The sequence below is a fragment of the Denticeps clupeoides genome, unplaced genomic scaffold, assembly GCF_900700375.1.
Source record: "Denticeps clupeoides unplaced genomic scaffold, fDenClu1.1, whole genome shotgun sequence".
Taxonomy (NCBI): Eukaryota; Metazoa; Chordata; class Actinopteri; order Clupeiformes; family Denticipitidae; genus Denticeps; species Denticeps clupeoides.
The window spans coordinates 1-25,202 of NW_021629810.1; the positions used below are offsets into that span (position 1 = coordinate 1).

Here is a 25,202-nt window from a genome sequence, read left to right on the forward strand (position 1 = left end):
GATGGGAAGTGTCGGTGCACAGACAATTGATAATCTCTCCAGAGATTCAAGTCTGGGTTCTAGCTGGACCACTCAGTGACATTCACAGAGTCTCTTCTTTGATATCTTGGCTGTGTGCTTAGGGTCGTTGTCCTGCTGAAAGATAAACTGGTCTGTGTTCAAGAGCGCTCTGGAGCATCCCCACAGCACGATGCTGCCACCACCATGCTTTACTGTAGGGATCGTATTGGCAGTCACACCAAAGAGTTCAATCAGAGTTTCATCAGATGAGAAAGTTTCTCATGGTCTGAGAGTCCTTCAGGTGCCTTTTGAAAAACTCCAGGCCGGCTGTGATGTGCCTTTTATTAAAAAGTGGCTTTCGTCTGGCCACTATCGTACAATCCTGATTGGTGTATTGCTGCAGAGAAGTTGACTTCTAGAAGGTTCTTCTCTGTCCACAGAGGACCTCTGGAGGGCTGACAGACTGACCATTGGGTTCTTGGTCACCTCTCTGACTAAGTGAATACTTATATACATGTGCTTTCTGAGTTTTTATTTTTAATACATTTTAGGGGATTTTTTGTTGTCATTATGGGGTGTTGTTTATAGAATTGTGAGGATATAAAAATGAGGCTGTAACATAAGAAAATGTGAACAAAAGTAATGCGTTGTGAATATGTTCCGTATGCACTGTATAAAGCATACTACTGCTTACTACTGAAGAGTTACTACTGCTGTTACAAATGGCCATTTAATTTTCTTTCCATATGTGATAGTTTCAACTTTAATTATCTTTATGATTAGCTGATTGGGAATACAATTTCACAGATCTCACTCAATGTGTCCTGTCTAATTAGATTTTGATCATTTTTGGAGATTGACCTTCCTGCGTCACAGTATGACTGACTGTTTTTGAGGCTATTATTATTACCACAAAAAGAAAAAGCAGCAAAGCAGCAATGTATTTAGTTTATTTCCTCCCTCCTCTCCATTTCCTGGACCACAGGACTGTGATGTATCCAGCTGTCATGAGCAACCTGCTGGGTAAATGTAACGCCCCGGGCCACATGACCGCCATTCAGGAGTTTAAGCAAAAGTTCGCCATCTACGACGAGGGATTTGAGTACGGGTCCCAGCTGCCGGACCTCTTTCTGCGGTGAGTCCCTCTGCCAGTGGCATAAATCAGAAGTGGGTCAGTACCCACTTAGCACTAGCACTACCCTCCTTCTCCCCAAGTTCGGCATGAGATAAATCCAGGGCTACAGTAGGTAGAAGTAGCGTAAATAACATGGAATGATAATTAAGAAGCAGTGGTGAGAGTGTTGCTATTGTGAGTTAATTGGGAATGCTCGAATGCCTGGCAGTACAAGATTGGAACTTGCTGTGGTAGGTTTAGTAAACAGTCGTATTGTTTAAAATAATTTAACATTGCACTGCTTGAATGGCATGAGCATATGACATTTAGTGTCATGAAATTTATGCATTCCTCAAATCTGCACTGTGTTTGTATATGATTGCCCCCAAAGGCCAGAAATTCACAGGTTCAGTACACTTAACCCTGAGTGTCTCTAGGGGGACTATTCCTCTAACTACTGATTGTAAGTCACTCTGGATAAGGGCGGCAAATCTAAATACAGTGTATTCTGTGCATCGCCTACCTGCCTGGCCTTTGGCTGGATCACTGTTCCCAATCAGTCCTGTTTTCAAAGGGTATAAGACTGCCTTTAAAGTACAATATTGCTTGATCAGGAGCATCCACTCAGCCATTAACAGTAACAGAAGTATTCTGGTGTTCACAGCGAATGGGCACAAGCAAAGCAGTGGCTTCTTTCCACCGTGAGGAACATGATCAGCAGGGTTCAGGACAATGAGTGTACTGACACAGGCAACCAAGTGAGTACACTCAGCTGCTAATGAAAGAAAGGGTTCCTATTGTTACATTGTTTTTTTTTTTTTTTTGCTTTGTTTTATCTCTCAGACTCTCCTGCAGCACCTGGTTACCACAATTACTGACAAATTCCTGCCAAATTATGGTTTGCTCATGCTTTGGGCTTCCCTTGCTAACGCAATTCCGGTAAATGACAGAATACTGTATGTGACTATAGCGTGCATGTGTGAGATATATATACAGAATACATCCAGTACAGACCAAAAACACACCTTCTCATTCAATGTGTTTTCTTTATTTTCATGACCATTTACATTAGTAGATTCTCACTGAAGGCATCATGTACTTAACATAAAAAAAGGTAAAATAACTGAAAACACGTTTTATATTCTAGTTTCTTTGCCATGCTTTTCCAACAGTCTTGAAGGAGTTCCTAGAGGTGTTTAGCCTTCACTCTGCGGTCCAGCTCAATCCCAAACATCTGGATTGGGTTCAGGTCCGGTGACTGTGGAGGCCAGGTCTCCACTTTCTGTTAAGAACATAACTCCACTTGTTTTGATGCCTTCAGTGAGAATCTACCAATGTAAATGGTCATGAAAATAAAGAAAACACATTTAATGAGAAGATGTGTCCAAACCTTTGGCCTGTACTGTATATATATACTATTTGTGTGTAAAATAATTGACTCTTTTGCCCAGATAACCTTTTGGACCATTGCCTTCATGATGTCAAACCCCATAACGTACAGGACTGCAATGGAGCAGATTGACGCAGCCATGAAAAAACAAGGTATCAAATCTCTGCAAACACTAAGGCCAGAGAGCTGAAATTTTGATAGGATTCTGATGCTTCTGATTTGTTATCCTGTCATAGACACTTATCTTTTATAATTGATTCAATTCTAATTATGTTATTTTATGTATGAGTTTCACAGCAGTCAATGTTAAGTATTGCTGCAAGCTAAACAAGCTACAACATTTGTAAATGGTTAACAATTAAGAATATTCATTCAGAATTTCGAATCAAATTAATAAGTTAAATTACTTTTATATAGACATTCACTACTAATGCATTTTAAATAGGGTAACTGACAAATGTGGGAAATTACTAATTTTCCCCACACTGGTGTGAGGACAACTCAAGACTGCATCTTCTGGAACTTCAAATAGAACTTGTTTTAGAGCTTTGTGTTTTGACCTCTAGAGGTCAGCATAAACTCATACTTGCCCTCTGTTACTCATGTGTAGAGTTTGTAGTTCTGACATCCCAGATTCATTTGAGGGGTTTTGTCTGATTCTGATATTGAAATAAGAGAGTGGGGTGGTAGTAGCCTAGTGGGTAAAACACTTGCCTATGAACCAGAAGACCCAGGTTCAAATCCTACTTACTACCATTGTGTCCCTGAGCAAGACACTTAACCCTAAGTTGCTCCAGGGGGACTGTCCCTGTAACTACTGATTATAAGTCACTCTGGATAAGGGCGGTCTGATAAATGCTGTAAATGTAAGAGAGGAGGGAGACATTATACAATAATAAGCGCATAGATCAGTTACAGTTTAGTAATACAATGGGAATGTTATACAATGTTTACAGTTAGTATGTTGTGGTGCTAAAATATGATGATCAATTATTGATTTGCATAACAGAACTGAAGTGAACAGCCTCAACTATGCACTGTAATATGATAGTAACATATTAAAGCATTATTGAATGCAACTTAATGACAACTCTGACAGAGTATGTGCATGCATTTTGTGTGTGTGTGTGTGTGTTCCTCTAAGACAAAAAGAAAACCAGTTTGACTCTAGAGGATCTGCAGCAGATGCCCTATGTGAAGTGGTGCATCCTGGAGGCCATGCGCCTCAGAGCCCCAGGCGCCATCACACGAAAAGTGGTGCAGCCCATCAAGCTGCAGGTGGGCTACTGATGTTCTAATTCCCAACCCAACCAAGGGTTTGACATATTTGGAAACTAGTGAAACTAGTGTTCTAACAACAGGTTGGCATTAGGTCTAAAACGTTACATGAATGTAGATCAAGCAAATAGAACCTCCTAAAGAGGAAAGCCCTCTGTAGATACTACATATTTGTCAGTAATGCTCATGGTCTAGGCTGATGGTTTAAAAAATCATTTTTCCAGAATTACATCATCCCCTCGGGTGACCTGCTGATGATGTCGCCTTACTGGGCCCACAGGAATCCAGAATACTTCCCGAATCCTGAGGAGTTCAGGCCAGTAAGTGGTTAAATGCATGTGTCTTCCTCCGCTGAAGTACCTAATAAAAAAACAAAGGGAAACATGCCCTCACCACAGATGTGCACCATGTCTGGCTAGGTACCTCCAGGAACTTGCCTGGTGGTTCCTTAAGAGGTAAGGGATGATTTGGGTTAACTTCCTGTCATGGCAAGCATATTTGCCCCAGCCAGTGTTTCCTTTGCAGCAACAGTCATGCTGGGAATAGAAGGTTCCACCAACTGGGACCGCTTTGTCAGGCCACATCCTGATGAATATGTCCTCTGAAGGATTCGGCCCCCTAAGACTGCTTGGTTGTGGACCAAGCAGTATCATTCTTTTTTAACATTGTTCTTTTTCATTGTATGAGGTCTTGTTGACTGTCATCTATTTAAGTGATGGAAAGTGGTATAAGTCCATCACACCAGTTGGGGAACATATTTGTAGACTGAATTTGATCCATCCTTTCTGGTGGGAACATTTGTTGTAATTTTGTACAAAAAAAACAATCCCAGCAGAATCAATGAAGAAATACTGTTGGATGGTTGCAGGTTAAGTGAACTGGTAGCTCTAAATCAGTCCTGTTTCTGCCTCACGGCCAAAGACGCTCCAGCTTCTCCACGACCCTGAACTGGATAATGGGTGGACGAATTGATGAATGGATTGCTCTCGAATGTGACATCTGATCTCCTTTTTTTTCAAGGACAGTGTCTTAGTGGCATTCTTCCTAGTCTTGCTGCCAGCCTCCATCTTGCTCTGCTGCCAATGGAGATACGGCCAGAATGCATTATGAACCATAACACAAGATCAGTGGCTCTAACGGTCATCTTTACTGTTAACATTTTAGTTAGCACCTAATGAGATTCCATTACACTTCTGGCTGCATATATAATGTTTTTTGTCCCCTTCTTAAAGTAGTTTTTCTTCTTCACTGAATCCTTTGCCCTTTACAGACAGTGGAAACACACTCAACTTTACTGAGTGCATCCTTAGGTCAGTTTCTTACTTTTTAAAAAACATTCCCAAAATAGCATATATAAATATTTTACACAGCGAAGGACCTCACTTGGACTTTGTAACAAGTTTGTTCATTTAGAGACGAGACAGTAGGTGAAGTGTCCCGACCTTCTTGTTTTTTTTTTTTTGCTTGACTGACTGGATTGGTTTAGAAATAGACCTCAAAGAACAACACGGTTCATGTGTGTTACATAAAACCTTGCTTTAATCTCAGCTGAGGCCCTCTGCTTTTTTAAAGTGAAACTTTTCTTCCCACAGGAACGGTGGGAGCAGGCGGATTTAGTAAAGAATGCCTTCTTGGAAGGCTTCGTGGCATTTGGAGGAGGCAAATACCAGTGCCCAGGAAGGTTAGAAAAACACCCCACAGATTTGTCTTTAAGAAACAGTGTACCATCTTTCCCTGTGGAGATAATTGTCATTCTCCTAATAACATCATGCATCATCATGTGACATTGATCTTTGAATTTGGCGTGAAAGGCGTACCGTGTAAAATCACTGGTAGTAGTTTATAGCTCAGGTGGTGAGGTTTTGACTGCTGCATAAAACAGACTTGAGGTTTCAGTATTTCCATGTTTCAATGTTTGTGAGTAGTGCTGTCAAGGATGTAATCCCCCCTCTCCCCAAAAAAGCAGTGCCAGCAGTGGTGGCCTAGCGGTTAAGGAAGCGGCCCCATAATCAGAAGGTTGCCGGTTCGAATCCGAGCCGCCAAGGTGCCACTGAGGTGCCACTGAGCAAATCACCGTCCCCACACACTGCTCCCCGGGCACCTGTCATGGCCGCCCGCTGCTCACCAAGGGTGATGGTTATATACATTGTGTGCTGCGCTGCCGTGTTTCACAATGGCAATCACTTCACTTTCACTTAAAGGTTTTATCAATGCTAAGCCCGGAAGACTATAGCTTTACAGTAATAATTTTTTGGTGTTTAGTAAATTATACCTGTAAATTATACCTGTGTGTAGTAAAATCTCCTGTACATGACTGCAGTTGTTCTTTAACCCACCGACAGTAGGCACAATTTTTGTAACACAAAAGGCTGTAATATAAACTCCTTGTGAAAGTTTTAGAAACCTAAAATTTCTCCAGTTTTTATTGAAGCATAGATTGAAGAAACAATTGGAAGTTAAAACATAAATCATGGAACCCATTTATCAGAGTAACAACCTTTGGCAGATACAGCAGAACTCTTTTCTACAATGAAAACCAGATATTCTTCAGAAAGGTCTTCTGAAAATGTTTCAAAAGTCCCCCCGTAAATGCGTGGCACTTGCTTTAGCTCTTCTGTCCAGATCATCATTATTCTTGCTTGTTATTAAGCTGTACTTGAAGCTGTGGCTTGAACTTGTGTTCTGGTGGCTTTTATTCTGCCAGTTTTCCCCAGTCTCTGAGTACCTTTTGATGGAGATGGAGTCTGTACTCACTGACGCCTTGACTTTCTTCACAATTTCTTGTTCCCTGAAAAAGGCCTTTTTGTATTATTCTGAAGTATAGTATAGTATTTATTTATTTTTACCTGTGCCAGTTACCTTATGGGAAAAACTGGGGTGTGCTAAAAAGGGTTTCACAATATTCTCACTGAGACATGCATCATATACTGCTTATTATTGCACTTTTTTTTTTTTTTTTTTTTTATTATGTCACACCCACAAGATCAAGGAAATTGTTTGCATTACCTTCTTCTCTTTCCATAAAATGCCGCATGTGAAGTCTGCTTTTCTTAATGAGAGACATTGTACATAATATGACATAATTTATAATTGTTGTCCAGTTTGTGCATACTTTTTTTTTGTCACAGACAGAAAGTCCTCGCTTGTTAAAATGTTTATTCTAAAGTATTAAGGTGGTAGTGACACATTTATAACAAATATATTATGTATTTTTCACTGTAGGTTCACTGAAGTTTTGTGTTGTTTAAGTTTAGATTCTGTGTGAAAGAAGTGAAAAAGTGAAGTGATTGTCAATGTGAAGCACAGCACACGGTGCACACAACAAAATGTGTCCTCTGCATTTAACCCATCACCATTTTGTCAGCAGCGGGCAGCTGTGAAAGCGGAGCAGTATGTGGGGATGATACCTTGTTCAAGGGGACCTCAGTGGCACCTTGGCGGTTCGGGATTCAAACCCACAACCTACCCACTAGGCCATCACTGCCCCTGTAATAAATTTTTTAAGCACTGCTGAAATTGCACATAACTGACATTTCCAGCAGCTGGATATTAAGTAGGTCTCATTCACAACACTGTGCATTAGTGAAGTGATTGTCACATGTGATACACAGCAGCACAGCACACGGTGCACACAGTGAAATTTGTCCTCTGCATTTAACCCATCACCCTGAGTGAGCAGTGGGCAGCCATGACAGGCGCCTGGGGAGCAGTGTGTGGGGACGGAGCTTTGCTCAGTGGCACCTCAGTGGCACCTTGGCGGATCGGGATTCGAACCGGCAACATTCTGATTATGGGGCCACTTCCTTAACCGCTAGGCCACCACTGCCCCTTAACTTGACTGTAATTTTACTGTAACGTGGATTTATTTCCTTGATCCCTAAAAAGACTACATTTGTGGTTCCGTGTACCCCGTGGCAATGGCTGTATCAGCTAGTTCTGTGTGTGTGGCCCTGGCTTTGGTACGTGGCTTAAATGTCAGCGCGCTCTTGCACTCCTGTGGGAGGCCAGCAATGACATCTCATCAGCCCTCGGGACGGGGCAGAAAAGGGCCGCCGTGACGCTAACGGGACAAGATCAAGAGTTAGAAAGCATTCCCAGCTGCACTTCTGGATGAAAGACCACTCCCAGTCCAGCATGCAGCTCACCCTCGCCCCAGCTGCCCCCATCCTCAGTGTGGGAAACGTTGAGCCTGAGCGAGGGAAAGAGGGAACATAAACATAGAATCACATCGTGCTTCAAGGCGTTCAGATTTTACCTGCCTACAGCCCTGATTCTGTCTATATAAATCATTTGTATAGGCTTAAGGTACTGGCTTCTGGTGCAGAACGTAAATACTCATTAAATTCAGCTAAAAGGTAAAACTCTGGTAGAGCAGGTCTGGAGGCTTTATGAAAGCAAAACACGGTCACGTGGTAATACCACTACATGGAAGAGAACATTAAATCCTTTCAGATCCTCACCCATGAGTCATGAGGCACAATGATTAGAGATTACGCCCGCAAAGCCGTGAACCTGAGGCTCCGGCGTGGCCTCTTCCGCTGAACAAATCGTGCTCTCCTCCTCCATCTCAGAACGGCGACTTCATTCACGAACCCATCGTCACTCTGTTCCACACCCCCGCACCACGAAGAGAAGAGCCCACGGCTGGCCGCTGGACCTTGGGAGGGGTCCTCTGCCCACAGCCAAGCAGACATAACCGAGCCCCGCTCACCCGGCACACCCCCGACCGCTCCCATCTAATTTGATTTTGATCATTTGAGGAGATTGACCTGCCTTGCCTGCGTCACTGACACACTTGCCTGCCGTGACTCACTGTCTTCAAGGTTATTATGACAGATAACGCCACGCTGCTCGGACCCACTCTATCACTCTTGCTGTTCCCCTGTCCTGTCTATTTCTGGCTGTCTCTATCTCTAGCAATCCCCTCCTGTTCTTTGCAATGACTATACCCAGTGACAAAGGGAAAGAAAAAAAATATGAATGAAGTGGAGGAAAGATATTTTCATGGGGCATTTTGTGGTCAAGTGATTAAGTGTGGCATGGTTTGTCCTGTAAGGTGCCCTCACACACGATATCTGATTTCTGGAACCAGGAACCAGCATCACATCACATCTCGATGGGGGAAGATTTGTGTCCATACCTACAGACTGAAGAGCCTTTGGACAGCACGATCTGATATTCTGTATAAGACACTGCCATGTAGATGCTTTTTTTCCCATTGCTGCATTTTACAGAAATTATCAGAAAGTTAAAAGGATGCCCCCCCCCCCACCAGTCCTTAAATTATCACTATGTAATTAAAGATTGCTGCGGTTTACAAAAAATAAAGATTTTTGGGCTGGTTGGTCAAATTGTAGAGGGACATTATGATGTAGGCGCATAGGGAATGTGTTGTCAGCATATCATTAAGCATGAACTTAACCATACAATCAAACACTTAAACGGGAAAGATAATGGAATACTCTAATGCCCGCTCATGTAAACAAAATGTAAATATCGTCTTATTTAGAGTAAAGCCAACATTCAGAATATCGAGCCGCTGAGTCTGTGTGCTGCAGATAATATAGTGATGCACAGGGTTTCTCATTATCTGTGCAATCAAGGAATTGCAATTTTCCCCCGATCCTCCCTCTTTCTCTCTTGTCGTCCACTCCTCGCTGTTTCTCGCTGCATCTGGCATTTTAAGCTGCGTGCACGACTTCATCCGGAAGCACCTGGAAGTGAAGTGTCACAGTGGAATCTATCAGGCGCGTCACTTCCAATCCTTTCTTGTTTTTTTTTTTTTCTTCTGCCCCTCCGCCTGTCATTTCTCTGTCGCTCTGTTGCGCTCTCGCTCTCTTTTCATGTCCTGTTGCTCCCTGGGGAGGAGGAAATGGCACCAGCTTGTGTGCGGTGTTCCTGAGGAATACTAACAAAGGCCACGCAACATGGAAAAGGGCCGTTTTTAAAGAATGTGCCATGTGAGGCTTGTTGAAAATTTTATGTCCCTTTTTGAAGCTCTGTGTGAGGAGAATGTGTGTGTGTTATTATGGTTTCATTTAGTCATGGTGTGACCATTTTCTGCCCTTTTCTGCATTTTTTTAACAGGTGGTATGCCATTATGGAGCTGCACATGTTTGTTGCTTTAATTCTCTATAAGTATGAGTTCACTCTGCTGGACTCTTTGCCAAAGCCGGTAAGTTTTATGCCTTTGTCTGACCGATCATTACTTGTGATGATCTCTAGAACCACATATTTTCAACCCATTTTACCTAATGGGACAAAGGGCAGGCTCCAGCATCCACTTGTTTTTCCAAACTAATCTGAAATTTCTCCATGAGAATTCAGTAACTGTGATTTTTAACCAAGGAATGATATTAATTAATATTGCATATTATAATATAATATAGGGCAATACAGGCAATATAATTATAATTATGTAATGATGAACAAGACTGCAATAATAATAATAATTGGAACAAGTATATAGGTACAATGAAACCTGCCAGGCAAATGATAGCCAATTACAGTATTCACACTTCTGTTCAATGCTTTACTGACATACTGACCCCAGCCTCTATGCAACACACTCCTCCATTTTGCAGTTTTGTTCTTTAGTTCTTTGGGAAATTCAGGAGATCCTCACCTGGCAAGTAGGCTGGATTTAATCTCTGCATCGCAGTCATGCTCTCTCTCCCTACTGTAGTTTGTGGCGGTGTGCAGCTGCTGTTCTCTTTGGCTTGACCTCACCTTTGACATTGTCAGCGTTGCATTTTCATCTACACCACCAGTTATTTAGAATTGTCCTTGTTTTTCAAAAAATGCAAAAAGAATAATAAGTATTCAAATGTTTGAAATAACAATGTTAGATAATGTACTAGTGTGAATTTGAATTTATTGCTCTTCAGTGCACTGGAGGTGTTCACCTCTACTTAAATGTTTTTCTAATAATGAAATGAAGCTTTAAAGGGTCAAACTTGGGTTAACAAACACATCATCCACTGGCACTCAAGTCTAAAGTTACTCTTTACATGCACATACATACACGCATTAGCAACATTCCCAGCTATCAGTGTCATTTACAGCATGAACAATATCTGGTCTGGAGTTTTCACCCGATTTGACAGTTGTCTATCAAAAACAAGGGCATTTCTTAATCACCCTAAAAACTTTGAACAGTGGTGTGTGTTGCTGCTCAATACTGTTAAAGATCTTGACCAGGAGTAAATCCTAGTTCTACCACTGGGTCCCTGGATCAGGCACACGAAGCCTGTGTTGCTCCAGGGGGGGGCTGGATCTTTAATTAGCGAGTGTAAATCTCTCCGAATATATGTCAGTGTGAGACTTTTGCTTTCACCCACAGAGTCCTCTTCACCTTGTGGGGACGCAGCAGCCGGAGGGACCCTGCTCAGTGGAGTACAGACATCGGTAGCGAGATACCATGGCCTGCCTCGTCCCGTTCCACTCCAGGACGACAACTGCTCCTACCAGAAGGGCTCACGGGGTTGGAGGTGGGAATAGTTTTAAGGACCCACCGCTGGACACTCAGAATAGGCTGTTCATGGGATACAGGCTAAAGGGCAATGTTCTTTTAGAGGACCCGTAATTTCTAATGGAGGGTGGGGTCAGAGACATTTGTACAAGTGTGAAGACAAGTGTGTCACTTGGTTAACCAGAAGAGCAACAGCCAAACCTGGAACTTCAGGCCATGACACCACATTCACAGATATTAAAAGATAATCGTGATTTTGTGTCTGATTTGCAATTATTCAGTATTAATCCAGGTATTTGAGTGTATTGGGAGATTAGAGGTCATGTCCTACTCAAGGGAGCCGAGGTGAACTGCGGCAACACCGTTACAATCTAGACACGGTTTGTGCATAGCTATTAAAACAACGTGTTATTAATAGGTGAATAATAACCTGCTTGTCGTGAAGATTAGGTGAGCCGCCTGCGTAAACAATGAACCCCCTTTCCACACAATCAGGCGCATAGTCACCACCAGTTTTTAATAAACAGCATCTCAGCCGAGGTCAGTGTGTCCTTCTGCCATCTGTCACACAACAGCAACAGAAATAAAAAATGGATACCACTGTGTGTCTGTGTATTCTTAGAGGCCAATTAGTTAGTAAATTAGTCCTGAAATGGCTATTTACCTGTGAAATCATCTTGTGATGTGTGCACCCTCTCTCTCTTTCAATACCGATTTGTGCAATATGCATTTATTCAACATCTGTTGGTCTAATGAGCTGTTTATATCTAGCAATGATGAACAGTTTGTTCGTGCATTATTTTCGTGTTGTGCACATACATATGTGTGACTAGGTCACGTCACGTCATCGACATGAACAGAGCGCGTAGTACCCTACCTGCTGCTCGCGCGCCTCTGACGTCACCCGCGCCGCTTTTTTTAGCCCCGGCCGCGCGCGCCCATTGGCCGGCGGACGCGCCCCCTCCCGCGGACCGCGCCGTATTTCACCAGCGGCCGGCGCTCGGCTCGTCCGAATCGGTGATCCGTGGGCCCGGTTCGGTGAGTCGCGGCTGGAATGCGAGGCTGATCCGCAGGGCGAGAGCGAGGACCCCCTTCCCGCCAACACCCCGGACAGGTAGGCAGGCGGGCCGCGGGCGGAGGAGGTGGGGGTCGGGCCAGGAGAAAGTGCGTCTGTAACTTACCCGTCCCGTGGTGTGCACTTCTACACAGAGGCCGACGTCAAGCGTGCAAAAAAAGCACCGAGTTAGTTTATTAAAAAAAAAATATATATATATATATATATACACACACACACATGCGCGTTTTTTACTTAATTGACAAAAACGACGCTATGATAGCATGCATACATTTTTGTTGTGTTATCTTTGGACGTGAATGACCTTGACAGAACTGTGTGTGTGTGTGTTTTTTTATTTTTTTATTTTTTTATTCTACGTCACGCTCAGCGTTAATAAACTCCTTGTTAACAACCCGGCCGAGTCTCCGCGCGAGTTAAAATGATAAAAAAGGAGGGGGGGGGGACAAGGAAAGGAAAGTAGAGCCGGATGACGGAACAAGGGACCGATGACTCAAACACGGGATGCAGCAAACAGGTTGCGGCGGTGCGGACGTCATAACCCGTGCAGAGAGGTGCAGGGAATAAAACTGGCATTTTATCACTGCTTGACTGCTTCTAACACCGCAGGTATGGTTCATTTATATACACGTTCTTTTTTAATTGATTTGTACGTACACGTGGTTTGTTAGATGTTTGGATGAGGTCCATGATGATATCTTTTTTAAGGTTATGGAGGTATGGACGCTCTTATGCTGAAACCATTGTACTGTTCATGTGCAATAGTTCATGTGCAGTAGTTAGTGTTAAAATATGTCTACAAATGCACTGTTTAGGGCAGTATCTTCATGGAGCCGTGATTGCCACAGCGTGCCGATACACTGTTCACTCACGTGAAGTGGGTCTGACATGCCCATCCAGGCTCAGAAATATTCCACTCTCAGTTATTAATATCAGGGACAGCGCAGACAATGGTAGTGAGGCTAGAATCCACGGGTTTGAAAGGGGCTTGTGTTCTGAAGCTTGTGATGGTTAACGCTGTAAAGTGTCACTGACATCTTGCAACAAGATACAGTACAATCATGGATATGATTTAGTATCAAACCTGTTACAGCCAAGGGACTTTACCAGACTGGCACTGTCCCTTTACGAGGGTGACAGTCTAAGATTAGGCTAAATCTTTAGACCTGTTGTTTCTTTTTTTGCTTTGTAGGAATGTGTCCATTATTGCAGTTATAGTTACTGGTGCATCATAATGTGATAATGTAAAAAATGAATATAGAAGATTCTGTAGTTATAGAAGCTAATAATAGTGGTCCTGTTTCATGCTGCTCAGCTCACCAAACAAAAGAATAAATAACCAGGAGGTCAGAGAATACAGGAGGAGAAAAAAGTGCTTCCTCAAGTGCTCCTTTCTGCTGAAAGACAAAACAAATGCTTAAAGCACTTCCTATTCCTGCGGCATAAACAAAATGGCTAACAGATAGCCGGCCGCCAACAATAACTCTGGTGACCTCTGTGAATTATCAGCGAGAGCCCCGGACGTTGTCGGCGTGCATGTTCAGCACACGAACATCTGCGCGTTGATGGTCGAAATGGAATACGAGGAACCGCCGTCTGGCAGACTTCCTTTTAATCAGATGCTCACCGACGTGTGCGCTTCATTAGGCCCGGGGCCTATTTTTAGACGTGTCTGAGGAAGGGCAACAACCGGACGGTTTATTGCTGCTACCTGCGGCTACTAGAGAGAGAGAATGTGTGCCGATGTTCGGGTATTGATCCTAAAATAGCCCTGGGCGTGTTAGCAGCAACCACGACGCAGCTGACAGTGGTTGGCTGGCCCGTGGCCTGGAATGTCAGGGAAGATTACGGGCATGAAGTGTGTGACGGGGCCTGTGCTGGCCCCCTGTCCCCTAGTGGGATGCTCAGATGGGATGCCCTGGCAGCGCCCTGATCTGTGGGCCAACCTCTGCTTACTTGGACTTGGAGAAGGACATTTTCCAGGGTGTTTTGCCCTCCAGAACTCAAAAGCACACAACATTCATACACCCTTCACCCACACATATTCACACCTTTGGCCAGTTTAGAGTTGCCAGTCCACCTAGTGTGCATGCCTTTGGGTGGTGGGAGGAAACCGGAGAACCCAGGGGAAGCCCGCTCCAACACGGGCAGAACCCCTCACACACAAGTTTCAAATTCTGTCACAGCCCCTGTTCCACCATGCTGTCCACTGGGGTGCCCAGCTGCTCATGGGCCCAGCCACCAGAACGCTTCCACTATAAACATCCAGCCACCATTTGCCCTCGTCTGTTCCTGGTTGGCCATGATGTTCCCATGAATGCTTCTTCCGCCCAATCCATGACTGATCCGGTCCTCGCTGCTGCCAAAACCTCTCGCATCTCACGGGTTCCTGACCTGCTGCTTCCTCCTGCATGCCTGTCTCCCTGCTCTTCCTCGCCCCGCTCAACCACCGGAGAAATATCCGGAGATATGGTCCAAGCGTGATGGTCCAGAGCAGAGGTCACATTTTGTTGTGCTCTGCTGCAGTGTTTCACAATCACTTCGGTTTTACTTCTGGGGGGAGTATTTTGGGGCAGTGGTGGCCTAGCGGTTAAGGAAGCGGCCCCGTAACCAGCAGGTTGCTGGTTCGTATCTTGATCCGCTGAGGTGCCACTGAGCAGAGCACCGTCCCCACACACTGCTTGCCGGGCGCCTGTCATGGCTGCCCACTGCTCACTCAGGGTGATGGGTTAAATGCAGAGGACACATTTCGTTGTGTCACCGTGTGCTGTGCTGCAGTGTCTCACAATGACAATCACTTCACTTTCAGATTCATTTGTCTATCTTACTTCATTTGAGTGATTTATTAAACTGATTTAAATGGACTCAGATCAGTTTGGTCAGAGGTTCAAAATGGCAAGTCAGTTTTAGTCATGATCCTTGGCACATACAAGCAATGCTTCTCACTCCACAGTTTATGTGAGAGACTGAAATTAAAAAAATATCAGAAATGCCACATTATGGTTTCTTTGCCCAGGATGAAGCTGCACTTCTTCCGATGATGGACATATGTGTCTCCCAGTGTATATATAAAGCACATAATCTGCTTTAAGTATTATAAATTGATTCCTGCCAGCAAAAGCGGCCTCGCTGCTGGGAATATGGTGTTGAAAATAATGGTAAAATAAGGTTTGTCCTCTTTGTTTGAAAGATTCCCAGTGACTGGTTTTCCTCAAAATGACAGGCCCTGGTGACTGAAGACTGGACATTTGAATCTGTGATTTTCATCGGATATTGTCACCTTAGTCTGCACTCACAAATCAGAATCTGGTTTAAGTAGGCCTGTAATCCTCCTGAGGCCTTCACACATTTCCAAGGCTCTGGATTGCTAAAGTGAAGCAAAAAAATGTCAATCTAAAATTAAATCTTCCTCATGCGTGCACTCACACACACACACACACACACACACAATGGCCTTAAGCCCCGTGAGATGATGTCTGTACGTGATCTGCTTGTATCCTCGCAGCCATGAAGGGAGAGCAGTTATTCGCCAACATGAAGAGCATGCTGTTTTTCCAGCGGGTCTACCTCCTAGGGGGAGAGGAGCTGGTGGTCCTGCAGACATCGATGGGGGAGCCCGTGCTGGGCGAAGGTTTCCACCACATCACTGACTTCAATGACCTTCCCACCTCCCTGTTTGCCTGCAATGTGGACCAGAGTGTCTTTGAGGACCAGGAGGGCAAGGTAGGGCAGGACGGCTCCTTTGATTTATTGTTGTTGTTTAGGCCTTTTGGTCAGATTCATCATGAAAAAATGAAGCCGGGGACAATTCACCTCTGCATTAACAAAGCAGCTTTGATAGAAGAACTGTTCTAAAATAGGCTATACTGCCTTAATAATATCAAATGTGATATGTGATTCTGCAAGAGGGAGTCTCCAAAAGTGAAACCTTCCATTCCAAGTAATTATTAATGTGTAGAATGCCAAAGAGGATCTGTCTGCGATGCTGATTACTGGAGCTTTAATGCTATTAAAGAGGATGCTATTAGCCAGCCAGTCAGTAAGTGAAAATCGATGGAACTTGAAGTGCCTGTGTACGATGCACGGCGTCTGAAGTGCACTGTTGCACTGGCTGTGCGGAAATCCAGCCACCATTGCCTCGTCCGGTCGTTGCACTGAAGGAGAGCGCCCATAGCTGGTGGTCCAGGGGAGTTTTAACATTAGAGTGCTTGGGCCAGATTATCTTTCATCCTCCTAACCACCGACGTGGAATAAAATGGCAATAAAAATACTCATCCAGTTATAAAGAAAAGCCATCTGCTCAAAGGCATGAGCGAGTGTGATTTGGTACCTTAAAATAATGTGTGTGACACCCAAAATGTACTTGTGGCCATTTGTATTAAGGCCTAATGCATTGCAGTTTATTTCAGGAAGTAGAAGGTGATGAAGGTTTTGAGGTTAACCAATCATTCAGGGTTTCAGGCCTTCACTTCATACACTGACCTAATCATCATCATCATCATCATCATCATCAAGCCCTTCAGGAGCTGGATCAGGTTTATCTGAAAGCCTGAACCTGTGCACCAGAGTGGGTCTCCAGGATTGGAGTAGAGATTGATATGTAAAATATTGCCACACTCAGTGCAGAGTCAGTGTCTATTCTGCAAGGTACATTTTATCCCACATGTTACCTCGAGATATCATATATTTTCTGAAAAGAGTGTCATTGAATATATTATAGGATAGATTTTATGTGATTCATAGCTCATATTCATGTCTTCCAACAAAATATTCTATGATAATAGATATGATAAGATATGAAATGATGCCGTATGGTATTATACCATGTGATATGTGAAATTGTATGCCCTCAGAAGTAATATAGCATAAAACAGGATACTTGACAGTATGTCCTCCAAACCCATTTGACCGATAAAGAGTTGTGTGCCTCTGTGGGTGTCTGTGTGTCTGTGTACTGAAAAGCTTTTGCCCCCTTGTTGTCCTTGTTCTCTGAAGGGTGTCATATGACCAGGGGACCTACTGCCAGGTCCTTCCGCCCTAACGCTCAGCTGGACCTGCGTCACTGAGCACTCTAAACCAGACGCTGTGACTCGGCCGTGAGCCGACAGAGACAGTGGCACGAATTCACATATGTCTTTGTGAAAAATTATTACAAAAAAGCACAAACATGGATATATTTAGTATGTAGCATAATACTATGATACTAATGATAGTATAAAGTGTAGTGATTGTCACATGTGATACACAGCAGCACAGCACACGGTGCACACAGTGAAATATGTCCTCTGCATTTAACCCATCACCCTGAGTGAGCAGTGGGCAGCCATGACAGGCGCCCGGGGAGCAGTGTGTGGGGACGGTGCTTTTGCTCAGTGGCGCCTCAGTGGCACCTTGACAGATCGGGATTCGAACTGGCAACCTTCTGATTACGGGGGCACTTCCTTAACGCTTGGCCACCACTGCCCCTAGTGATATGAGTAGTGAGTAGTAGTGTTATGACATGCCCGTAGATATGGTATTACTATAATAAATCAGCAGCACAGTGTGAGGTAGTGAGAGAATAAAGTGCAGGGTGCAATACTTCAGTTAAAAGTGCAGAGTGCAGTATTGCTGTTTAGTTTGTAATGTGCCGTTTTGGAGGGAGAAAAAGTCATCTGCAGATGGTTTAAGGCTACAGACGTGTTTGAGGTGATGATGATGATTCTGGGGGCAACATATTGAGGAGCTGGACAGCCTGGGTGGAAAAGCTGCTCCTCAACCTGGCAGATCCTCTTCTGGAGGGAAAGTGTGTGAAAAGTGAAGGGCGAGGGGTGTGAAGGGTCCTGCGAGATGCTGTGTTTGTCGAATGTAGCGTAGGGAGAAGCATCCTAACGATGTTCTCACCTGTCTTCACTATCCTCTGCAGGCTCTTACAGTCAGAAGTGTTGCAGTTGCCGTACCAGACAGTAATGCAGCTGGTCAGGATGCACTCAATGGCTCCACTGTAAAATGTGGCGAGGATGGGTGGGGGAGGCTCGCCCGTTTTAGCCTCGGCAGGAAATGTAGTCTCTGTTGAGCTTTCTTGATCAATGAGGTGGTGTTGACTGTGCACGTTAGTTCCTCAGTGATGTGCACATTTTTACAGTCTCCACCACTGAACCATCTATGATGAGTGGGCTGTGGGCAGGATGTGATTTTCTGAAGTCCACAATGGTCTTCTTTGTCTTATCGACATTCAGAGACTGAAATGTAAAAGCTCCGTGTAGCTCTGGACAATGTAAGACACTTGCATACAAGGACGCATCTGCATGCATAGGGACCAAAATGATCCTCACAGGAGGAGCTGGTAGAGGCTGGAGGAGGGTTTTTTTCGCTTTCTTTCTACATTCTTTCGCCACATTTTAGTTTACACAGTGAGCCACATGCAGTCAAACACTGTTGGGAGACAGCCGGGTTAAGGGCAGGTTCGTGTTGCCTCAGAGCTTTTTTTTTTAATAGGCTGTTACAGCACTGTCTGAGAATGCACGCATCTCCCTGTTCATTAAAAGTCATGGAAGTAATTACCTGCTTGGCAGCACGAAAGCACAAAAAAAAAACCCCCATCCCAAACACTTATCTTGTGCAGGGCGTGAGATCGCGGCCATCAATCAGGAGGATGCTCTTTAGGAGATGAGAGTCGGGGGCTATAAACAGTCGCAGAGCATATGTTCCCTCAGACGGCTGATTTCCTGCGTGAGGGCCTGCTCTGCGACTCGAGAAGAGGCGACCTCTTCGCTGATTGGCCCCGGCCTGATGGCCCTTAATCGGAGTGTTGGCTGGATGGAGAGCTTCCTACTTGGCGGGTGGAAGAGGAGGGTGCCTGCGTTCGCCTGAAACCTGGCCACTCCACGCGGGCGCATCGGCGGGAATGTAAAACGGCACCAATTACGGGAGAGGATTACATGCTAAAGCCCTCATTATGGAACTGAAACGACGCAGCCGCGTGTTCAGCTTTAACCATATGCTAACGTTGGCCAACGCGATTCCTGCAAATTCAAGGGGGCGGGGATAAACGTTTACCATGTGCACTTGAGCCCAACAGAGTCGTAAATCTGTACAACCTGTAGCAATAACGTCAGCTTGAAATAGAAGGCAAAAACATGCCCTTGCTGATGTTTCATTATTTGAATTCCGCCCAGCTTGCCAGGACAAAAACCCCTGGAGGGTCTGGAGAATTAAAAAAAAAGTCATAAGGCATCAGAGAACCGATGAAGATATTTGTGTTGTTAAAGGAGTGATGCCATAAAAAAACGATGCATTGGTGAAACCATGACTGTTCATGGGAATCTCCAGCGACGCTTTCTTTAGAATGGTCATGTTCCCAGGGGGCCTACTAAATAAATGGGATGTGTGTGTGTGTGTACGAGTCTCCGTTCGCATCCGTTTTCATATCCGAGTGCAATTCATCGGCATGATCACTTTCATCTAGATGAATCTGTATTAAATTTGCCCCCTGGTTGTCTGTGTAGGTGTATGTGTGAACTACTCTAAAGTGTGTACATTGAAACGTATATGTGTGTCTGTGTGTGTCTGCTTGCGCCTCGAACGTGAGTCTCCACTCGCTTGCAGCTCTCAGCACAGTCTAAAGTGGGTTTAATAGACCAAGATAAGATTACCTTCATGAATAGCTCTAAGTGATGAATCGGGGGGGGTATTTATAGCACCATTGTGTCACAGAGCCTCCAATAATAGACAGACGTCTCGTCTGGAGCTGGGTGGGAATGCGGAGCCCCGAGAAGCACAGGCGCGCCGGGGGTGTAGGAATATCACAGGCGGCTTTCTGCTTATGGCAGCAGCGCTTGTCCTTTTCCTTCCTCAGCTTTTCTTCTGTCCTCAGACGGCACGGTCTTTATTTTTGTCCTGCAAAGTTTCGGTTGACCTTTAGTGACACTTTGACACCGTTAACGTCTCCCAGCTCAGTCTCGCGCGTCCTCTTCTTGTTTTTTCTACCTCAACTCATTTGTCTTTCCTGCCTGCAGCCAATCGATGGTATTGATTAGTAATGTGGAAATGTCAGGATGCTGCCGGAGTCTCTGTTTCTGATTCATAGGCCATGAAGCAGGGATTTGTGTTGACAGGCAAGCAAAAATAAATTTACCATATTTTAAAAGTGAGGGTAGCGTGTCCCGCTTCTCTTTAAAATTTTGAAAAGCAACTGTATTTTAATAGTATTAAAAATCAGTTTGTTTAATTTTCTACTTTCTAAAATCAAATTGGGAAAAGTATGTTTAATCCTATTATATTTAAATCCTAAGGAAAGAAAAACAAGGGAATAAAAATGTTGCCAGATTTGCTCCCTCAATGCCTATTATCGGCAAGCATTTTCTTCCAAAACATCATATCCAGAACAATATCAGTTAATTATCACTTAATTATGCACTTGTTAATGGGCAAGTTGTGTTTTACACTATGCATCAGAAAGTCCAGAATGAAAACTATTCATTGGACTTACATCCAGTGGAAAGTTTCCTGTAAGGCGAAGATCAGTAATGCAAAAACTAAAAATAAAAGGACAGAAATACTATGTACTTTAGTCAGAGAGACAGAAAAAAAACTTTGGTAGGTTCACTCAATGGTTCATTCCTTCATATAAAGTTTCTTGTCGGCAATGAGTGATGTGAACTGGTGGAGAATGTGCTTTTGGGTTATGTAATGCACCTCTTCCAGCGCGCACTCTTCTTAATATGGGCATATCGGTTTCGTGCAGTGAACAAGTAGTACGGCCTTTGTACCACATGGACAGTTTTCCCCTAAGGGTAAAGTACCCAAGTGCACACACACACACTCGGCTGTGGCACAGTAATGTCGCAAGGTTGGCTAAAGTTTAAATAGACAGCTTGGAAGTGTTCCACAGTCAGTGACACCCTGTTAAGTGAGACGTCGACCCATTGCTCTGCTGACAGACGTTTATTGGGTGCAGGAACAAGGCTTGCGGAAGGGCATTAGCGCTCTTCCCCATCTTTTACTGGGCTGCCCGACCCGTGCCAGCTCACTGTATTGTCTCAACGTCTCCTTTTCTGTTAAAGAGAATCAGCACCACATGTTGCAGACAGCTTGAAAAGTGTTCATCTTTAGCTTTGTGTCAATTCACGGTTTGCATAACGTGTTTTCTTGATTAGATATCGTGACATGTTTGCACGTGGATCCTAGGAGGACTCATTTTTGTGTGTATTATAATAGAACATAATATGTGCAAAGAGGCATGATATATGTAAAGACTCAACTCATGTGGTCATCGACCATCACAGCAGTGATTCTGAAAGTGAAGTGATTGTGAAGTGATTCTCTTTTATTTGTTCATTCAGGAGCATTTTACAGATGTGCTTTTGCTGACACTGCTAGATCCTTGGCAGCACGTGAAGGACGGACCAGGGTCACTGCCTGTCCAGGAACAGAAGGGGGAGGTACAAGGTGTGGGACTCTGATTTATTATAATCAGAGGAGTGCGGAGGAAGCCGCACAGCCCAGCCACTTCCCGGATTAACTCCTCAGCCTATATTTATCACCTTTATTAAGTGCTCAGTCTCGCTGTAGAACACTGTCGCTCTGGTCACCATTTTTAAAAACTGGGAGATATTGTGCTGCAGAGGGTGGAGGGATGCAGTAAATCAATAGAACAATAAACTTTATAAATGTGTATGTACGTGTGTGTGTGTGTGTGAAAAACGTTCTGAATCTCTCCTTCGCACATCGTGGATGCAGGAACCTGCCACTGATGGAGCTGCTCAGCATCATCAGAGTCTCCTGCATGGGGCGGGAGATGTTTTTCAATAGGGATGACAGCTTAGCCACCGTTCTCCTGTCGCTCACTGCCTCCACTGGGTCCAGAGGGCATCCTAGAACAGAGCTGGTTCTCCGAATCAGCCTGTTAAGCCTCTTTCTGCTCCAGCAGACCACACCATAAAAGATGGTATATGCCACCACAGAGTCTAAAAGGTTATCAGGAGCGGCCCCTGCCCTCCAAAAGACCTGAGTCTCTGCAGCAGGTACATCCTCCTGTTTTTTTATATATATATATAGAGAGCATTTGTCTCGTCCAGTCCAGCTTGTAGTTTAAATGAACACCAAGTTTCCTGTATCTCTCCACAAGCTGTCCAGACCCTGAATGTTCAGTGGTTGCGGTGGAAGATGTTGGTGCCTGCTGAAGTCTACCACCACCTCGTTAGATTTCCCAGTGTTGATCTGGAGGTAGTTCTTCTGGCACCAGTCCAGAAACAAGAATGTGAATATATAGGCAGAAGGTGGATTTATAGGCCATTTTGCAAACTACCCATAAATCAGGTGTAGTAATAAGATGAAGAAATAGACATGGGATCAATATAAAATGTTAAATCAAACATAGGTCAAGGACACAATACTATTGCAAATATTCAAAAGTACCAAATGTATGAGGCAGCCGCTATGCAAGTACACATTGTGTAAATAGTCAATAGACAGCAAATGCCCCATTGAATCCTGCTTCCTCCAGGTTAAGGTTAGGTGAATTGCTGGTGATAGATTGTCCCTGGTTTGTGACACTGATGGCCTGGTGGCTCGTGGATGGTTCTTGGCTGTAAAGGAAGTTAATGGATGGAGGTTTTAGAGTATTTAGTGTATTCAGCTCCAAAAGTTCAAGGTTATATCCATTGCTGGATTTTCAGACAATGCAACAATCAAGGAAGAGGAGCGCTTTTACAGAAAGAACCATGATTGCTGATTTAAAAAAAAAAATTCTCTTTTTTTTTTTCCATTCGGGGTGTGACGCAGTGCTGAAATATTCATGTGAATGTAAACTCTGTGTTGCATGTCATGATAGGCTGACTGGATTGCGAGGGCTGGAAATAGCTCCCATTAGTCACCACCTACTCGCACGCCTGCAGCTGACCCCCACATCTGCTGATAAGGCAACTTAATTTTATATTTCGCTTCAAATATACATGCAGTTTTCTGAGGAAGTTCAGGGAGGCAGTTGGGCCGAGTGACGCCTCTCCACCCCGTTAAAATGACTCAACCCCCACTTATGCCGTCAAGCAGGCTGTAAACATGAACACGGTTTCCACATTCTGTGTTTGCATGAGCCATAAATGTGAGGTTTTACCGCACACTTGAAAGGAGTACTACAGCGCATGTAGTAAGTTTGGCTAAACTTTCCAGTCAACAATGTGAAAAAGGCTTTTTTTTTTTTTTGTTCTCTGTGTGAAAATTGTTCTCTCAATTTTAGCAATATTTTAGCAGAGTACAGCCCCGAACGATATTTCTAATGGAGCTCTTAACATTATCATGCTTTCACAATTACCCTTTATTGATTTAATTTGGTAGGTTGTATTGACTGCATTTCCAGATATGATGAGTGGGATACCTAACTGGTATTTATTTGCATTTGTATTTCTTACTGCAATGCAGTATATATGCATACTGATTTTTTTGTTTCTTACCGTGATACACAGCACACGGTGCACAAAAAAATATGTCCTCTGCATTTAACCATCACCCTTAGTGTGCAGTGGGCAGCCATTACAGGCACCCGGGGAGCAGTGTGTGGGGACGGTGTCAGTGGAACCTTGGCGGCTCTGGATTTGAACCGGCAACCCTCTGATTACGGGTCTGCTTCCTTACCAGATAGGCTACCGCTTAAATGCAGAGGACGCATTTTGTTGTGTCATCATGTGCTGTGCTGCAGTGTTTCACAATAACTCTACTTCATCTGTGCAAAGGTTATGTTCTCTGAGCCCTGACATTTGGAGATCTGAAGGAGATCTAAACCTTAGTTTAAACAAAAGTTAATGCGTGTTAGTGTGAGCGTGCTCATATTATCAGGCCTTTGAAAGATTTATAAGGCTCCTAAGCGCTCTCCTGCGGCCTGATTGGATGGCATGCCAACATGGTGTCATGGCTGACTGCTAACAAGAATGACCTTCAGGTAGAGGCAGAAAACAGCGGGCGGAAAAGACACACACAGTCTGGTTCTCTCACAAAACCAGAACAGATCCCACATCATCCCACATCCCACAGCCAGCCCTTCAAAATATGCATGGCTATGGGCACATGATGATCAATCAATCACCGAAACACATTCATTAAAATACTCACAATATACAAATTGTTGATTAAAAAAAGTTAATACGATGTCAGATCTCTAATCCTATATTTGGGTCACGTAATTGCCATGTGTTTTTAGCTTGTAGTTAATGCAAAAAAGATCGCACATTCAGCCAGAGAGCGAAGTGTAATCAGTCACTGTTATTGGTGCCATGTCATGTGGCGACTTACAAAATACAGAGCTTTGCCCTTGGTTCGACACACAGTTTCTGGGAAAGGCCTTGTCCTTTCAGCACAGTTCTCGGCTTTTGTGGGTATGTGTTTTTGATCTATTTTTAGTTTTAGTCGGAGAGAGAGAAAAAAAACATGATGGATGTAATTATGTAATTTGGTTCACTGCTTCACGGTCTGCTTTTTTTAGAGCTGTTCTGTATGACGATATTATAATCATGTTATATCTGCGGTTATGAAAACTAATCTGTTACACCATGTTCAACTTCTTGAAAGCTGGAACAGTTCCTAATGTCACATATGGCACTAAGTGAGGCCCATCAGAGGGCTGTCAGTACAACATCTGTGTGCTCTGGATTGATGTCAGTGTCATAAGCATTTAAGTGTACAAACAACACAAAAAAAAAGCCCTTGTTGCCACAAGCAATCAGTTTTATCAAATGGGCTGCATGGAAAAATAAACTGACTGAAACAAAAAATGAAACAGGAAATGGAAACTACGACTAAGACAACCATAGAAAAGCTTAGATATTAAACTTCACAAGCAGATATGGAAAACATGGGGTTTGCAGGACGTAAAGGAAAGTAAGAGTGAACAAGACTCTCT

General features: G+C 43.9%; 2 protein-coding genes across 5 annotated transcripts in view; both read left to right on the top strand.

The window, feature by feature from the left end:
- The first annotated feature begins 988 nt into the window (after positions 1 to 988).
- Positions 989 to 11,853, top strand: LOC114774595 (24-hydroxycholesterol 7-alpha-hydroxylase-like). Of its 3 annotated transcripts, XM_028966391.1 has the most exons (9): positions 989 to 1,135; positions 1,779 to 1,872; positions 1,958 to 2,053; positions 2,566 to 2,656; positions 3,649 to 3,782; positions 4,007 to 4,102; positions 5,375 to 5,463; positions 9,870 to 9,957; positions 11,125 to 11,328. In XM_028966391.1, exons 1-9 carry the CDS (start codon positions 993 to 995, stop codon positions 11,191 to 11,193), a joined length of 900 nt encoding a protein of 299 aa, XP_028822224.1. In that variant the 5' UTR covers positions 989 to 992; the 3' UTR covers positions 11,194 to 11,328. The 3 variants fall into 3 exon arrangements, with proteins under 3 accessions (XP_028822224.1, XP_028822223.1, XP_028822222.1); XM_028966390.1 differs by lacking the exon at positions 9,870 to 9,957 and having other exon boundaries at positions 11,125 to 11,853; XM_028966389.1 differs by lacking the exon at positions 11,125 to 11,328 and having other exon boundaries at positions 9,870 to 10,326.
- A 352-nt stretch (positions 11,854 to 12,205) lies between these two features.
- LOC114774590 (calcipressin-2-like) overlaps positions 12,206 to 25,202 on the top strand; it is a 63,764-nt gene continuing 50,767 nt past the window's right edge. The window contains exons 1-2 of one of the 2 annotated variants that reach the window (XM_028966385.1): positions 12,206 to 12,367; positions 15,834 to 16,051. In XM_028966385.1, coding sequence (XP_028822218.1) covers positions 15,836 to 16,051 — 216 coding nt within the window. In that variant the 5' untranslated portion in view covers positions 12,206 to 12,367; positions 15,834 to 15,835. The remainder of the gene's footprint in view (positions 12,368 to 15,833; positions 16,052 to 25,202) is intronic. The other variant, XM_028966387.1, reaches the window with a different exon arrangement.

What these genes read in the sequence shown, in the direction of transcription:
- LOC114774595 (XM_028966390.1), top strand. Translation starts at nt 993, where the DNA reads ATGTATCCAGCTGTCATGAGCAACCTGCTGGGTAAATGTAACGCCCCG. An exon ending in ATCCTGAGGAGTTCAGGCCA is followed by an intron (nt 4,103 to 5,374) that starts GTAAGTGGTTAA and finishes TTCTTCCCACAG; the next exon opens with GAACGGTGGGAGCAGGCGGA. An exon ending in AAATACCAGTGCCCAGGAAG is followed by an intron (nt 5,464 to 11,124) that starts GTTAGAAAAACA and finishes TTTCACCCACAG; the next exon opens with AGTCCTCTTCACCTTGTGGG.